The sequence below is a fragment of the Ooceraea biroi genome, chromosome 4, assembly GCF_003672135.1.
Source record: "Ooceraea biroi isolate clonal line C1 chromosome 4, Obir_v5.4, whole genome shotgun sequence".
Lineage (NCBI taxonomy): Eukaryota > Metazoa > Arthropoda > Insecta > Hymenoptera > Formicidae > Ooceraea > Ooceraea biroi.
Window position 1 is genome coordinate 1,811,931 of NC_039509.1, and position 17,259 is coordinate 1,829,189.

The 17,259-nt window shown below is 42.5% G+C and overlaps 2 protein-coding genes and 1 long non-coding RNA gene across 6 annotated transcripts in view; 2 read left to right on the plus strand and 1 right to left on the minus strand.

Annotated features, from left to right (window-relative positions):
* The window catches only part of LOC105283835 (alpha-tocopherol transfer protein-like), an 11,454-nt gene extending 7,889 nt beyond the window's left edge, over nt 1–3,565 (plus strand). For all 4 annotated transcript variants that reach the window (XM_011346919.3, XM_026968822.1, XM_011346917.3 and 1 more), the window contains exons 2-5: nt 201–473; nt 1,230–1,593; nt 1,969–2,074; nt 3,312–3,565. In XM_011346919.3, the coding sequence (XP_011345221.1) occupies nt 202–473; nt 1,230–1,593; nt 1,969–2,074; nt 3,312–3,457 (888 nt within the window). In that variant the 5' untranslated portion in view covers nt 201 and the 3' untranslated portion in view covers nt 3,458–3,565. The remainder of the gene's footprint in view (nt 1–200; nt 474–1,229; nt 1,594–1,968; nt 2,075–3,311) is intronic.
* LOC105283837 overlaps nt 1–3,661 on the minus strand; it is a 6,608-nt gene extending 2,947 nt beyond the window's left edge. The window contains exon 1 of the long non-coding RNA XR_894754.3: nt 3,574–3,661. This is a non-coding gene — a long non-coding RNA (uncharacterized LOC105283837). The remainder of the gene's footprint in view (nt 1–3,573) is intronic.
* Nucleotides 3,662–4,419: 758 nt separating this feature from the next.
* Nucleotides 4,420–6,167, plus strand: LOC105283838 (seipin). The gene is made up of 5 exons (XM_011346920.2): nt 4,420–4,643; nt 4,952–5,097; nt 5,161–5,363; nt 5,469–5,757; nt 5,846–6,167. The coding sequence occupies exons 1-5, from the start codon at nt 4,420–4,422 to the stop codon at nt 6,016–6,018; spliced, it is 1,035 nt and encodes a 344-aa protein (XP_011345222.1). The 3' UTR covers nt 6,019–6,167.
* Nucleotides 6,168–17,259: the final 11,092 nt, after the last annotated feature.

Below are 17,259 nucleotides of genomic sequence, written 5' to 3' on the forward strand. Positions count from 1 at the left end.
GACAGTTCTTACGTTTGCGGTGAAAGTTTCATTACGCGGAGAACTTACGGGCCATATTCCACCTGTGGTACTCAGTTCCCGCATCTTTTATTTGCTTTGTTACTTTACGTGTTTACATCGGATTCGACATTCTCTTCTCATTTAACACAGAAAAATAGTTGACAGAATTATTGAACAATACATTAAAATTTTTCACGCAGGATGAGGTTCAGCTACACGATCGATGATTCGCGGAAAAGATATCCAGAAATCACAGATGAGCTCTTGGAGAGTCTGCAAGAGTGGGCGAAAGATCACAGTCTCTCGAAAATCCCTGAGGAACAGTTGGCGTTATTCGCGCACAGTTGTTACTTCGACTTGGAAGCCACCAAGCGATGTATGGATGTTTATTATAGGATGCGGGCCACGACACCAGAATTCTTTCGCGACAGGGATTCCAGGCTCCAATATATGCAGCACTCCTTAAGAGCTCTGTGTGTTTTTATCATAATTAATTTTTTTATTAGCTTATTTAACGATTTTTAAGTTAACACGAAATTTCGTTGCAAGTATAATCAGGGACAATGTTTTCCACTTTATGTTTCATTTGCATATATGCATATGTGCGCGAGTTGTACAGGTCCATGTGTGTTGTCGATAAAAGAAGTCGTCAGAGTGATATTACAATTTAGAAAAATACTTAATGTTTTTATACTTTTTTTATATATTCGTGCGACTCGCTTAAAATGGAAAGACGTTGCATTGTTCGAGGAAACTTGCAACGGCGCATTCGCGATTGCATGCGATCACGCACCTTTTGCTCCGATCGATCTCTCTCCTTCAATCTAACTTGCCCCTTAACCCATGTCGTGTGCATGAATTGTGCGCCTGCCAATAGCACCTCATACGACCGCGTTAGATATCTTTATCGCTGCAATTTCCTCACGTTGGCCATTCCACCCGGTATCGTGATCAGTACGCTGACAGATCACTGATCCTTTTATTCCTGTATTTTTTCCTGACTCCATGTAAAAATCAAAGAAATTTTACGGAATTTTATGGTGCCTTGCAAAACTAGTTATTCTATTTAATTATTGCCTAAAATTCTATATTTTCTTAGAGAAATATTTCACTTTCTTTAACTTCCTTTGTGATTTTATGTAGACTTCATAGATATTATAGGCCAATTTTTTTTAAATAATGCGCTAACTCCCTTGTAATTGTTCTAAAAATTTCGTGTTACATCGCAGGGAGTTCGTGGCGCTTCCGAAGCCAGATCGAAACGGCAACCAAATAATTTTTCATCGACTTGCGGATACACGGCCGTCCCAGTACATGTTGAACGATGGTATCAAGCTGCTGCTGATGTCCGTCGATGGGAGCCTCAATACGAATGGTTGCTCGCCAGGGTACATCTTTCTTTTCGACATGCAGGGCGTGGGACTCGGGCATTTAACCAGATTGTCGATAAGTAGTATTCGAAAATTCTTGGAGTATCTTCAGGACGGTCTGCCGGTCAGACTGAAGGCCATACACATATTGAACGTCGTCTGGTTCATGGACAAGATCCTCGCGCTCCTCAGACCCTTCATGAAGCGAGAGTTCTACGAATTGGTAAACTGTTCCTTCCTCAATTCCTTGGAATAAATCTCAATAAACGATCTTTAATCAGAAATGTATCGAATGATGTACGATCATCGAACACCTTGACTTACTTAAAATGCAAATGCACGAATCGCGCGTAAGCCTGAAGTAATTACATTCAGGTCACTTATGTTTATGCGGATCGAAAATGCTGTTGGATTTGCATTTTCATTCATGCGTGCATTTAATGAATATGTATTTATGAATATGTGTTCATCAATATCAATAGGAAGATGCACTGACATTTCTGGCCTTGGGGCAACGTTAATAATATGCATGGCCAGAATCGCGTGTCGCGTCACAGTGATCTGCAAGTTGATTTTGGTATTTTTTGCCATTTTGCAGCTGCATCTTCACACCGGCGACGTTTCTGACGTCTATTCCTATATCCCGCCCGAGTGCCTGCCGAAGGACTTTGGTGGAGAACTAGATTGCGTCGCGAGTCTTCATGGTAAGTATACAGGGTGTCCCGGGTTTTAACCGACAAACTGCGGGAGCATATTCTACTAGTGGAAATAAGAAAAAATTCTTATATCGAGTTTGCTTAGAAATGCTTTATTACAAAGTTATAAACCAATATTGAAAAGAAATATGAGATAAATAACAACGGAACATAGTGTAGAATTTGGAAGGTCGAAGATGTTTATGTATGTGTATTCACATGTATTCATGTTCACTATGTTGAAACGATTCAGTATGATTGTTACTTTCACAACAGTGGCTGTTAGATTTCAATCGTCGTGTGAACTAGCAATTACTATCAGAATGCCAAAAGTGTTTTCAAATGAGGAATACACTGATATTCATTTCGTGTACGGATTTTGTGACGGAAATGCACGAGCTGCCGTACGAGAGTATCAACGTAGATTTCCTAACAGGAGAGTACCAGATAGTTCTGTGTTTAGTAATACCCATTTGCAATTACGTAATTTGGTTCATTTCACTATGAATGAATATGATGATTTCGTTAGCTCTAAGACACAAGACGCTCGAAAAATCTAAATCTCGCAAAACAGCTGATACAGTTAGACGTTGTCATGCACTATGCTAACAAGTTAGAAACTGTTAGATGAACATTATGCTCATAGTGATTGTCAGAGGACGTTTTTAGCTCAGATCGCCGATTTAACGCTCTTATTTTTTTATAACTTTAAAAATAAAGTTTACAGTACAGAAGTAATCTCGCTTGAAGATTTAAAGCAACGAATTACTAATTCAGTTACTGAGATGCAACAAAATTTTCAGGAATGTCGTACTGTAACAAATTCTGTACTACGTCGATGTCTAGCTTGTATCGATGTGCAAGAACAACATTTTGAAATGCGTCACTAAATCATTGCGTACATAATTTTTATTTTTGTGAAAAAATCCGTTGTTACTTATCTGATATTTCTTTTCAATATTGGTTTATAACTTTGTAATAAAGCATTTCTAAGCAAACTCGATATAAGAATTTTTTCTTATTTCCACTAGTAGAATATGCTCCCGCAGTTTGTCGGTTAAAACCCGGGACACCCTGTATATAACTTTTAGCGTGCAGATAATATTATGTTTCTAATGCATTGTGTATCTCCTTGCGAGAAATTAATGCTGTAAATGTCTTTGCAGAATACATTATGTAAAACTAAAATAAGGTATCAACTTATGTTAGTAGCTAAAGAACTCATATTCATTGCCTCAACTTGCAGAAGCACACTGTGAGAAGTTGGATCAATTACGGGATTATTTCCTAGAAGAAGAAGCTCGGTTTCATAATTATTCGCCTAATAAAACGAGTGATCAAAGAAGTGTGTACAACCAGAATCTGATGGAACAGAATGGCAATAATAGTTGACATAACGAATACTATACTAATTAATATAGTTATATAGTTATAATAGTTGAATACTACAAGCTATTCAATGCATAATATACAAGTGAATAAAAATGCAATCGTGACGTTTCACTTACTGTTCCCTAATTTTCGCGTAAGTTCTTGCAGGTAATTACATTCTTTATAGGTACCGATATTATTCACAAACTGGAAGTCTACGCTTTCAGTTCTAAGAAACTTCACTGGGTGGTGCCACGGCTCGGTTTGCGAAAGCGACTACCTCAATTAGTCCCGAGAAAGTCCGCTACGAGCCTCCACCGTTTCCGCCTGAAGAGTGAAGTAGTAGTACGACTCAATGGCGAATTACAGTTTATTTTTCGAGAATTTTATCAGGATATCAATTAAAGTTTTCCTTTCCAAATAATATGTTTCTTAATCTTGACTCGAAACATCTTTATATTTATCGCTACATTACTCAACTGTGAACTGTGAGCGCTGGACAGCTTCCCCATTTCACGCATGCGCGCTCCACTCGAGTTACACATTCAGTTACGTCACTGTACATCTCACGACTCTGCGGCGTATATGGCAGCACTCGTGTTTACACTATGATTACATTTCTTCGTAACAACAGAATTTTCAGATGTTGCAGGAGCATAAGGGCACAAAAATATTTTGCTGATGCCCAAGTGGACGAGTAACTGTTCGTTAACCTTGCCGGCATGCCAAACACATAAATCGTTGCTCATTCTTGTCGCACGATCTTGGTTAGTCTCTCGTCGTCATTACCTGGAAACGATTCGCTCAACCATCGAGATAACACCGGCGGAATTAAAATAAAAGTGATATTATAGAAAAGGAAAATCTAGCGGGTTGATAAGTGTTCAATTCGTTATGTAATCGTCAGTTACCGATACGTATCTGTACACGGCGTCTTTTCATTTGTCTCCGGTGTAGTCCGGCAAGTACTCCAGTTGCGCAGGATGTTGATCTCGAAATTATTTCGCGAGGCGAATAAAAAGTGGTTCAACGTGCGGAAGACGACTACGCAGAGCGTGCAGTCCGCGAGAGACGCATTCTTCCGCGGCGGTGTCGTTGTTGCCAGCGTCGTTCTGATCATTTGGTTGTCCATTTTTCTTTACACGGCTTTTTATTATGCCTACATGCCTAGCATGTCGTACGTGCGGCCAGTACATTTACAGTTCAAGTAAGCTGAATTTCTGACCTGCTTTACGCGTTAATTAAAAAATAACAGTAGCCATGGGGATATTATTAATCTTGTATTATTTATTGGAATATATGGAAATATTATTTAATATTATATTATTATCATGTTATTTTTAATACATCAAAGTTCGAGAGGAGAGCGAAGGTTGTTTGTAATGTTCAACGGGATAATAATAGAATATTGACAAGGATTGCATGCATTAAAATATAATGCTTGTGTGACGCCATGCATTTAATTGGACTGAATAAAATTCACGTGGCTGATTTAATCTTGTCACTGCCCTTCAGATCATGCGAGCAGGAGAAAGGTATCTGTAGCTTTCCACAAGCTTATGTACAGTTGACCAAGAAGCAACAGCTTTTGATGGTGGGCCAACCGTACAAAGTAAACTTGCACTTAGAAATGCCAGAATCACCAGCCAACAAAGAGCTTGGTAAGGGCTTTCATTGTACTGGTTCACTATGTTACACTCTACAAATTACTAATTCTTTTCCAGGTATGTTTATGGTCTGTGCCCATTTGAGGAGTCGTGATGGGTTCCTCGTGGACCACGCATGTCGATCGGCAATGTTACATTATCGCAGCACATTGTTACACACGCTTACAACTCTTACATTTTCGCCCATGATGATTTTTGGAAATGTGGAAGAGAAGCAAGAAGTAGTTCTTGAATTGTTTGGCAATTTTGAAGAGGATCAGGTATTGCAATTCTATTAGATAAAAATTTCATAAAAATTTATAATATAAAAAGTTTGTTTGACATCTTAATTGTCTTGCTTTATATTTAACGTTGATACATTCCAGAGTCATCCAGTGACAATTATTTTTATCGAGATCCAGTCAAGGCACATCGAGTTCTATTCCGCTAGTCTAATGATAAACGCTCACTTATCAGGATTACGTTACTTGATGTTTCATTGGCCAATTCTATCAGCCATTGTTGGTATTGGTACAAATTTGTTTTTCATAACGCTCTTATGTACACTGTCCTATCTACACTTTGGAACTGAGGAGGAAAACACGGACGAAAATTTCAGTTACGAGAAGGGCGAGATGGAGGAGGATGAGAAAGATCTTAAGACTCTTAGCGAACGTACGTTATTTGTAACATTGAAGTATTTCAAGTATTTTGTACGATTTTGCATTGGGATTATAAAAAAGAGGAGAATTATTTTTTAAAGTGTCAGATACATCGTCCTCGTCTCTCGTGGAAGCTAGCTCCATCATGGGGGATCTACAAAGCGAGGAAAAAAGTATGGAAGAAAAGTCTGATCCCGTTAAGGGACAACCGAGCTACATTCAGGAAATTTCCACATTGATTGCTGAAGCGTCAAGTGGCGAGCTGGTTAAATAAGTTATTATACTTAGAGACATGTTTTGTGCAATATAACATGTACATTATTTTATACGATATAAAAGTAAATATTACAAATAGATTTGTTATCGGTACGGAGGAACAGAGAAAGAATTAAATATATTTTTTTATTTTTTTGTGCAATATAATTGTGTATGGTTTTTATTACATTCTTCGAAATCATTAATATTAATAAGCTGTTATAATATTCATGGATATCCGATTCTGTATCGAAATCGAGTAAAAATAATCGGAGGATGCGTTTCTTGATAGAATCCGAAGATATTGCATGAATACGAGCACCTAAAATATCGAATCTTATCGTATCTTTAATATTCCCGAATTTCAGATCTCGCCGTGCTTTGCAACGTCGGCATGTCGGCAAACTTGATCTTGATCTTGCTTTTTAAAACAAATGTCCTTGATTTTAGACACGCGAACGGGATGTTTCCTTTCGTAAAATCATCTGATAATGCAAACGCATTGATATTTTGTATCTAATATACAGAATATTTTCGCATTATCCTTATTAAAGATGCAGAAGTTAGTCGGAAACATTTATACAGCATTCAGAATGAATTTGCATTAATGTGGCGATTAAGGTACCTCAAAAAAACACCAGATTTTTCCCGACGATTACAATTTTCGTAATGGCAACGTTCATAAAGTGCGGAGTTAGGGAACGCTCGAGCAACATTATCTGCAGCGCATCGGTAACGAGTTGAGAGGCACTGGTTGCCTCGGATGACTGGTTGGCTAAGTCGAAATACCGGTCCCATCGTAGAACTAGCTCGAGAGTGGAGTGTAGCGATAGTCATTCCAGCTTCCGTGAGATTTCATCCACGAGCAGCGCGCGTGTGAGTGCGTGCCCGCGGTGAGCCGAAGAAAAAGATGAGGCGCGCGACGCGTAAAGAAGAGGATAGACAGGAGGACGCTAAAGGAAAGGTCCGAAGGAGGAGAGAGAACGCGAGGGAGAGCGCGAGGGATAATTTAACAACCGTGTACAGGCGTTGGTCGTGCTCAGTCCTGGCCGCTTCGGCCGTTCCCGTGGTGCCTCGTGAATGTTCGGGCACGCGAGAACCACGCGCATCAAGGTCGCGGCCATCCACCTTTCCCTCGCGGCAAGTGCACGCACAGGCTACACCGACGTCGACGCCAGGATCCGGTCGACCCGCCGGCCAACGCTGCAACCGGGATGACCGGCTGTTTCCATTTCCAGGGACGCAGTCGCTGATGGGAGGACTCCATGAAGAAACTTCGAGTTTCTGGAGTCATTTGCGAGAACACTAGGAATCTGTATTAATTACTTCAGCTTGTTCCAACTCTAAGGATCTTCAAGGACCTCCATTGTCTTGGAATAATTATGATGAAATTATTGAAAGATTTGATCTTAATGTATTGGTTCAAATTGCATCTGTTTCAATCTGTTCTTAGGGATATTGAACATTTCGCATTGCTGATGCTGTCAACAGCAATTTTGCAAATCGCTAGGTTTGGGGTATGATTAATGTAAGGAGAGAAGCAAGGAGTTAATGAAATAGTGTTGGAGAAGAGTATAGAGTTGAGTACCTATGATACGCTATATATACTGCAGGTGCATATAACTGCAGTATCCTAGCTGGTTTATTCTTTCGTGTTTGATCAAGCCATACAACTATTCAATACTGTGATTTCCTATACTATAAGTAATGTATTTCATTATCAGTGGAAACGAGGTGGAACAGGCAAGAGATCAGTAAGGAAGATAGAAGCGGTGCCAGCTACAGAAGGCGTTAACGGAACCGATATTGTGGAAACTTCATCTGGCATATAACGAAGAGGAACAAGCATAACGTTCCTTTATGGCTCCTGTCGTAAAGTATATTCCTTGCGGATGTTGATGCGAAGTAGTGATGCAGTTTATCTCGAGAGCTGGGCGCAATATATTCACAGAGCCGGCTGCTGCGGCCCTGTGGCTAAGAGAAAGGTGTTGTGGCAGAGCGGGGATCTGTCCTTCGAGAAGAAGCTCGGTCCAGAACTAATCGTCAAAATATAAGGGAGCCCGCCGAGCCACCTGCTCGATTCGATAAGATACCGGTTACAATACATCAGTGTAAGGATATAGCGCTATATTGCAGAAAATTATGGTGAAGCGCTGCGGAAGATGCTGGCAAGATGCTGCCGCGCGCTTCTCGTGTTATATATACTTGGAAAAAAATTCGATTATCTAATAATATCCATTTGAATTCCGCGCACGTAAGGTGTGCGCGGAGTTGTGCAAGCGGCTAAATCAATAAGCACCTTCAATGTGTTGCGACAAATCAAATCGCACGTATTAAAGAATTATCGCACTGAATATCTGAGCAATTTCGAAAAATTGATGGGAAACGAGAAATGTAAGAGTACATCTCGTGCTGTCGTAAACAGAGAGTTTGCGACGCTCTTCGCTCCGGCAGAGACGATCTTACAATTTCTGCGCATTCCGCTATTCATCGAAGGATATATTGCAATATCTTCCTGCGCGCAATAGTACGCATCTGAAATGACGCAGAAAATTGTCTCAAACTTCCACTGTACTTTTCACATAGTAAATTCAAACTGACGTCTGGATATTCTGAAGAATGTTCATGATCTAATTATCCGCGCGTGATTTTGTTCACTCATTCTGTCACGGTGTACCGCAGATCGCCTGCTCATCATCCGGCACGATCTATCCGCCATTTTTTCTAGCCCATTACACGTAATGGCGCAATTTGTGTAATGTTCGGAACTCGGGCGCTTCCGCCGATCCTCGGCTGCGTCCGGCCACGCGAACAACACGCGATCGTCGAGTTGCGATCGCCTGGACCGGTTTGGGAACCTGTACGCAGCCTGCCAGGCGCAAGGGGAGAACCGGTTGCCACATATCTCTCTTCCCTACCTGCCGACCTGCGTATAAACCTCACCATCTCAACCTCCTCAATCTACCTCGCCCTCTTATTCTCCTCAGGTCTCTTTGTGTGCACATATACGGTGGTTTTTTGCCATGGGGAGAGAGAGATAGGAGGTAGAAAGTGAGGGACAGCAATAAGAGCCGTAAGGAGCAGCAGGCAACAGAAGCGGAGAGGAGGCCAGAGCGAGGTATGAGCGGCACTAGAAGATAGCCGGGAGGTTTGACCCTGCCAAGAATCCCGCATCTGCCTGTTCTCTCTTCTCAGCCCCGCTCTGTCCAGGCGGTTAATTTGCCGTCTCCGATCTCCGACTGACCGTGGAACCTGTTAGCGCAGCGAAATCAGTGCGCAGATACGGCCGAGGTCCGAGAGGCGGTTTTAAGGCAAACAATCCGTCTGGCATAATGGACGCTAAATACATGGCCGATTAATAAATTGGGATTGTATTCCAAGTCTCCGCCGTTTTCGGATTTATTAATCCGTCGACTCAGCATGTACCCGACGCTCTCTGCAGCTTTCACCAGCAATTACCGAGAGCTCTGTTAGCATGTGTACTCGCAGTTGATGCTCGCGTCCCATTTGGCCTCGATGAAGATATCAAGGCACCGCGAGACTACGGATTTAATATGGGCGTTCACAGTTTGGTTTATTACGATCGATATCGTCCAAAGGGGGCGGACATAGGCGAGAAGAAAAGAATAAGGTCGCTGCCGCTACATCGTTACGCTCTGCTGTATTAGGGATTTCAGTGGCGCTGAGCAAGCGTTTTCTTAATGCACCGTACAGCCGCCTGCGACTGCTATGGATTAGCTTGTCTCCCTGATTCATTAAAACTTTGCGCATAATGCGTTTTAGATATTTATCCCAACGGTTTTTTTTTATCCGGGAGCTCTCCGAGCACGGCGCGATTACGCTTTTGTTTCTGCGCTGCAGGTCGACTCCCTTTTCTTCCTCGTCCTCCCTACTCCCCATTGGTTGTTTCTCGTCGCTTCTTGCGCACCCTTGCACTCTTTCGTTCTTTCTTTCTTTCTTTCGCGCGCGCGGTAAAGCCGCTGCTGCATCGGTGTTTGCGGTTTCCCGCAGCAGCAAGAGAATGCACCTGGACCGACTTGCACCGACTTCTCTGAGGTACAATCGACGATCGCCCGTTTGTCGGTTGTGCGCTCGGATTCCTTCACGACAGTAGGCAGAGGAAAGGAGGACGAGAAGGAGAATTCATTTCTCTCCGCGAGCCAAAACGAAAAATCGCACGTCGAAATATTTGTCATCGTCTCATATCTTTTGTACTGATGCTGTGAGCACCTGTATGGAGTGCAAGGGCGAACAACTCGCGTTTTTAGTTTTAATGACGGGTTTCTTCGAGCTGAGTGCTCCGATTCTCTTTCAGCGAAAAAAGCCTTCGATATTTTCCTTAATCATGAGCAAAAGATGTTTCGTAAATCAAGAGAAAGAGAGAAAGAGAGAGGAATTATCTTATTTAATTTCAGGTATAAATCGCGATCTATGGCGCATTTATGGTGCATCTACGGTGCATCTATGGCGCGAATTATATTTCGCGAGAACGATCGGTCTTCTTTTTACGACTATGATCGTACAATATTACCATTGAAACCTTTCGACGCAGGACGAACGAGTTTCTCGGCAACGAGCCACCATTACTGCTCCCGCTAAGCCGTCTTAGCCGGTTTTACAGGTTTGGATTGACCACAGTAAGTTCACACATTACGTTATTTCGTTTACGCGAATGCCTTCACGATGCCATTAAAATTCGAGCTAAACGATCATTTATATCATATGTAGTTTTATTATCACGAAAATTACGTTCTGTATAATCGATGGTTTCTCTTTCATGAAACAATCTTCACTCCACTAAATCCTCGGAGATATATTCTCATAATTTATTGATTCCTATAGAGTATAGATTAATAATAAATATTATTTATTATTTCAACCACTAGAGCGTTTTCCGTGTTAATATACAATTCAAACACTCATATGATTCATCATTTACGATTTATTATTCAGATAAATTAGCCTTCGTGAAATAATGAAGAGATGAAGTTATCGCAGCGCAAATAGCTCTTTACGTTCAGTGCAATTTGATTTCCCTAAACTTGGACGTCTTTGCTTATAAAGGCTCCATTCTATAATATGTTTCTCTCGGCTGTGGGCACACATCTTCTTACAAAGACGGCGTGCACACACGAAGCGGACAGATTCGCTAGTTGAGCGAGCACTGTCGCTGAAGAGAAGCGATAGGATGCTGCGCACCTGCTTGCCTCCAGGCAACATAATGCTCGCTTCTTGTCTATACCCACCTCTTTCTGATCTATTCCTCTTGCTTTAGATCAGCGGTTTCCAACCTTTAATACGATATTTTTATTGCGCGCCCTGTTAGAGGCTTTAAAACCAGTTTTATTTCCAAGAAAGGGAAATAGAATAACGCGAAACATTTTTAAAGCAGTATGGACCAAAATATTTTAATGTAATATTTAAATTATATCTCCCTCTTCTCTCTCTGTTTCTCTCTCCCTACTATAATTTTGAAAATATGAAATAATTATAGATATGATCTGTAATTAAATTTTTTCTTAAAAAGTACGACATGTGACTCAATCTTGATGCAAGAATATAAATTGTAAAAATAAAATTCTAAACATAGTAAAAAAGAGTATTAAAAAATTTTATATTCATTTCCGATGCTCATAAACTGCACTCTTTGATTTGATTATCCATTAATCTAAAGATATTCAGTAATTGTATATTTTTTATTCCATCTGTGGAAATGTTTACGAGCAATCTGGTTACACATTTCAACAAAATTCAAAGTATCCTGTATACATGTCATTTGACTGTTAAAGATGCCTCAAATGTTACTTTGAAATCCCTTCAAACAAAATACGATCATAAACCTATAAATGTTGCTTGCGAAGTATCAGTTGGGAATCTCTGTCTCGGGCAATCACGAACACAGCACACACTCTCCTGCGTCGTGATCCGGTTACGCTGGACATTATGTAGCCCAGTAGCAAGAGCGATACTTTACTTTACCAAGCTTGTCGCGGCATTATAGGTACATAAAGGCTTTATTAAATTTAATTATAGTGACTAATTAATGTTACCTCAAACTGTGCAAAGTGTGGAGGTATTGTGGACAACATCACCTGTACACAATCATGCGTTTCATACCTCCATCGTTTCAAATCGTGACAAATAACGTTTGTCGATGACAAACGGTTAGGCACAAATGATTTACGATAAGTAAGTTAACAAGTTTCAATTTTTTGATATCCTAGTAGATATAATTACAGTACAATTGCAATCATCAGTGCGTTAACTTCACCAGATATTCGAAACATGCTTTTTCGCGTAACTCCTCTGTACTAGAGTTACACTGATAATAATTAATAAGTATACAAATGCAAATTGTACACCAGATGTGTGCGTTATGGAAGATGTAAATTACAGCCCGCTCGTTTATTCACATCGAAACAACGTTGCGCACACCTACTCCCCAGATTACACTGGTGTATTGTGCATTTCCATATATATCCGGGACCGGAGAGAGATTCCCTCGCTGTTGTCTCCATCCCCTGCCATTATCCTTTCCACACACGTCTGTCACCCCGTACGTGGGCCAAAGTTTCGGCCCGGGAAATTAGCGCGCAAATTAGCGCGTCCTCAGTCGCTCAAAATGTGCCGTTCGACAAAATCCGCCTGCTTAGAATTCGCTATCGCGAGATCACGGTACAAAGAAGGCCATAACATATACCGGTTAATGAACTTGCCCGGGTGGAGTTTGGCGATCCACTCGATAGTTAAGACCTCGCAGAAACAACTATTACGCGGAAGTTTGCACATTAATTTGACCGTTGGCCCGGGCCTCTCCAAACTTTGCCCGACTTGAGGTATTCTTCAAAGTAACCGTACGAATATCCCGCTTGGAAACTTGCTGGCGTCGCACTATTGTGACCGAGAGGCTTTCATTAGGGACTCAGGGCGCTTTGCATCATGGTGTAAGCGAAACCAGCGGAATCGGCGAGACGTATACGAACATGGAGTCATTTTTCTATGACTCGACGACTCTCTTCCAAAGGCAGACCATCATCTCGGCAGTTTCGCCTGAAGCGTTTTACCACACGCGACTTGCTCGCTCGTATACGCTCTAATAGAGAACTTGATCGAACTGAACCAAGTAACGGTAATCACGATACAAGTCAGACAGCACAATACATCAGTAGAGCACATCCGCCTTCCGTGTTATTTGTGCCGCGGTTGCCGCACTTGCGAAAGGATAAAAGTAATTTGCACGAACGGCAAATAACGTTTTCGTCCATCGTCGAGGCCGCGGTAGCGCAAGCGGTTTCCGCTTATGACATTTTAACATCAACGGCGTCATTGAATCCGTCTCGAGTATCACAACGGCGGGCTCGTAGAAACCCGACGCGCGTGTTTTCACGGTCGCAAATGGAATATTTGCGCGGTGTAACGGCGAGAGGCAAGTAAATATTTAGGATGCACGCTATGCGCCGCAATTTCCTCGTTCACGGAAACCGCCCCGGTGCCGAAGCGAGAATACAACGCAATTTCCACCGTGAACTTTCCTATCCTTTCCCTCTGGCCAGGAGTATTTCTACGGAAGTAGTTTTAACGGAAGAGTCGCTTGGGAGGTGACGGTATGTCTCTCGATATAAGCACAAAGAAAATCCTTGTAGCTTCCAGAAATATCATTCTAGAAATGATATGAGATACATTTGTGTGTCATACTCAATGTCGAGATGACGTTTAACATTAAACGATAATACAGCTATTTATTTCTTCTCGATCAATCTACATATACATATACTCATTATAATATTAAATGCAATAATAACAACACAAGACCTATTCCAGACGTTACTCAAGATCGGATCTCTCTTCGCTAATGCAACAGGCTTTCCTCTTACTCAGCGAGCAAAGCAACGCAAAGAACATCGGACAATGATCGGTCAATGTCTCATTAATTAAAATCTTTATGGGAATGAGCGGATGAATGAGAAATGAGAGACAGATCAAAGCGCACTTCGACACGAGACAGACGGATAATTGAGAGCAGAGAGGGGGACGACGACTGACTAGCATCTGCGTTCTCCATGCGATGCACTCGAGTGCAACAGACACCGGGGGTGTCACACAGCTTCCGTCACCCTTGCCGACCCGCTGACACGTTTTGTTTTCGATTCTCGTGTCAGCCGACTCAATTAACCAACGCTGCGGCAGTGATACCACTCCTTGTCCCATGCCTTTCGTTCTCTTTCTTTTCCAGTCGCACGCACCGATCCGTCCGTCTTTCTTCCTCCTTCCTCCTTTTTCACTCTTTCTCTCCCTCTTTTCGCTATTGCACGTGTGCAAGCTTTGGGTTTCATTTCGACGGGGAGCGCGTGTTATCCCGCCAACCCCCGCGACGACACGTACCGACGGTTTTAATTGCACTCCCAATTAGTACACGCGCTCGATCAAGGACCACTTCACCTTCGATTGGATTCCACACGAAACACGCGACCAATTAACGTCCGCCCTACGAAACATACGGGTGCTAAGGGATCATTCTCGCGATTGGCGACGGCGACGTTATACTCCGGACGTTTTTCTCTCGATAATTGGACGTACGTTTGCGTATGCGTTGTGTAACGCGTAGCAATGGGGTTTTGCATGTGAAAAAACATGGTACCCGCAGAAAGAGAGAGAGAGACGCAGATGCGAAGGTATACTGCGTTCGGTAACCGCCATGAAGAACGTCAGCGCGACACATTTCTCACCCCTATAAATTCAAACGTAGATCAACTCGGCAAATGATCTGTTAACTCCCACCCGTATTTAACCCTCGAGTATCGTGGTCTCTACCTATTCGTCATCGTTCACTCGATTTTGCCCTCTGTTTTAGCGAAAAACTGTCGCACCACGTGATAACAGTTGAGCATTTTTGCGGGAAATAATTTGAACAATTTTCGGATCGAAATTCTCGTAATGGAGAGAATACTTAACGTGCATTATTATTTCAGAGTGACGAACATAGTTCAGCAGACGATGCTAAACACGCGAGATGAAAATGAAACGAGAACGTGGGAAATAAAAGATCATCTCGAAATGCGGAAAATTACGAAAAAAAGACGACGGAATCGCGTTTCCGAGTGTGTCTTCGGTGGAAATTAGTGTCCTCGAATTAGACGGCCTGTTATCACGTGCACACGGAAGGCACGAAGCGGAATGACATTAACGAATAACCGCGCATGAGAGGCCTCACGGTAATCTGTCTCTCTCGCCGCAGCGCTATTCCCGTCCCATCCTCTCGACCCTGCAATTTCTCCGCCGGTCTCCCCCACGCGACCCTCGTGACCGAAGCTGCTTTAACCGACCTCGGGGTTGTGCTTTCGTGAAATCTGGCCAAACTTTTGTCATAAATAAAGGGTAAACAACGCCACCCCTCATCCCTCCACTCTGGTCTTTCTCTCTGCTGAGCCTCGTAACTCATGGCCCTCTAGCTCCTTATGCCAGCCGCCACTATCCGATCAGGCTTCTTCTCAAACACGGTACCACTCGGCCGACTACTTTTTTCCAGCCCTGTTCCACTTTTATTTTTCAGCAGAAATTAACAGCAATCATTCTCGCCGATTATTCGATCGTGAATAAAAAAGCGCGTGTATTTTACGCCAATCCATAATATTAATTGGAAAACGTGCAATAACATCTGCGTCTACTTTATTGCAGCGCATGAACCCGGTATCTTTCGTCGGCGGTTCTTTGGACGGATAAATTAATATGATTTTCGCTTTTAATGGCATCACTGCTCTGGCCATGCTTCACGGCTACTTTCATAATAATATCGATCATTATGGAACATCGTGCGAACCAAAAAGTTCGCGGCGCAGTTAAAGCAGAACGCTCTGCGCGGTAATGATGGCGAGGCGTTACCGGGATCGTGGTTGCAGACGCGAGCGATTAGGGCGAGAGCGATCCCTGAGGGATGTATCCAATCCTTGGCTCCCAGCTCGTGCAACGCTCGCCCAATCTTGTTCGCGACCTCACATTATAACTTTCCCGAAGCCCGCACAGCACGCCCGACCATCTTTGAGGCATTTTTGTCCTCTGAAGATCCGTAATCGCGGCAAGCCGGATCGTGCGCGCGCCCGATTTTGATCCCTCTTATAAGAGGGATGGCTCACGTACTTCTACGGATTACCAGTCGATTTGAGATGGCGACGTCGCCGACGTTCGCCATAACGGAATTTACCGCCATTGGTATCGCGTACCTTTTCCTTGCCACCCTTTTCCAAAAGTTTCGCTCGCACACGCGGCACTCACTCGCTGGAGGATTTATCGTTCCTGCCCCCAGCCCCGGCGATTTAACTTCGGCGCGTTTCGATCTCCGCCGAGTTTTGTCCTTTGTATCTACGCAAGCACAGAGAAGAGACGCAGGATCTACCTCCTGCCCTCCCTCTCACTCTTTCTGCCGGGAGATACATGGGAGATCGGTAGTGCGGTACGCTCTTTGAAGCCGGGGAAATTATTCGGGAAGAATTAGGTTGCGCAACATATTGCGTAAACAAATGCGCGAGTGCAGCTCTGCACGGCTGTATGGTACGTTCATAATGTGAAACTGTATTTTTCCGAGGTTGTTACACGTAAAATTTGAGCGCAGTTTAGACTTGCCCCTCGTTAAAATTAATAATTCTTTGTTTATGTTTGCGTCTGTGTTAGTCTTATCAAGTAATCTTGCAGGGGGTTGAAAGATAGCTGCATGGGACGAGATGCAAAGCGAGTTGTCGCGAGTGTGTTTGCGCACGGAAAACTAGTTTACTAATTATGTAATTACTGGCGCAAGAGTATCAGCAAAATCAAATATTTTAGTGGCTCTCTTGATCAAACAGCTACTCACACATATTTAGCGTCATGACTACGTTCGCAAATACTTCGTCCTTACTTTCCTCTATCGCAATATCGATAGTGATGCTTAAAACGATAAAGAGCCTCAAACTTTTAAAAAGCGCCCGATTATTAAATGGAGAACGCTAAATGGAGCGGCGATTATAGCGATCTTTAAAACGTTCAGGAGTTTTAAAATTTCAAGTAAAATTCAAACCGATATTATCTTCACAGGCGAGATATATATCTACGCTATTATATATCTATTGTATATATGTATAAAACGCATCGATTGTTTCGCATTTGGTGAACGCTCGAAGCGGCTAATATCATATGACGCAATCGTTCGTTATTTTGAATATTTGAACGTCAAAACATAATACGAGCACAATTATTATAGATATTGCAGATCATTAAATCCGTTTGGCTG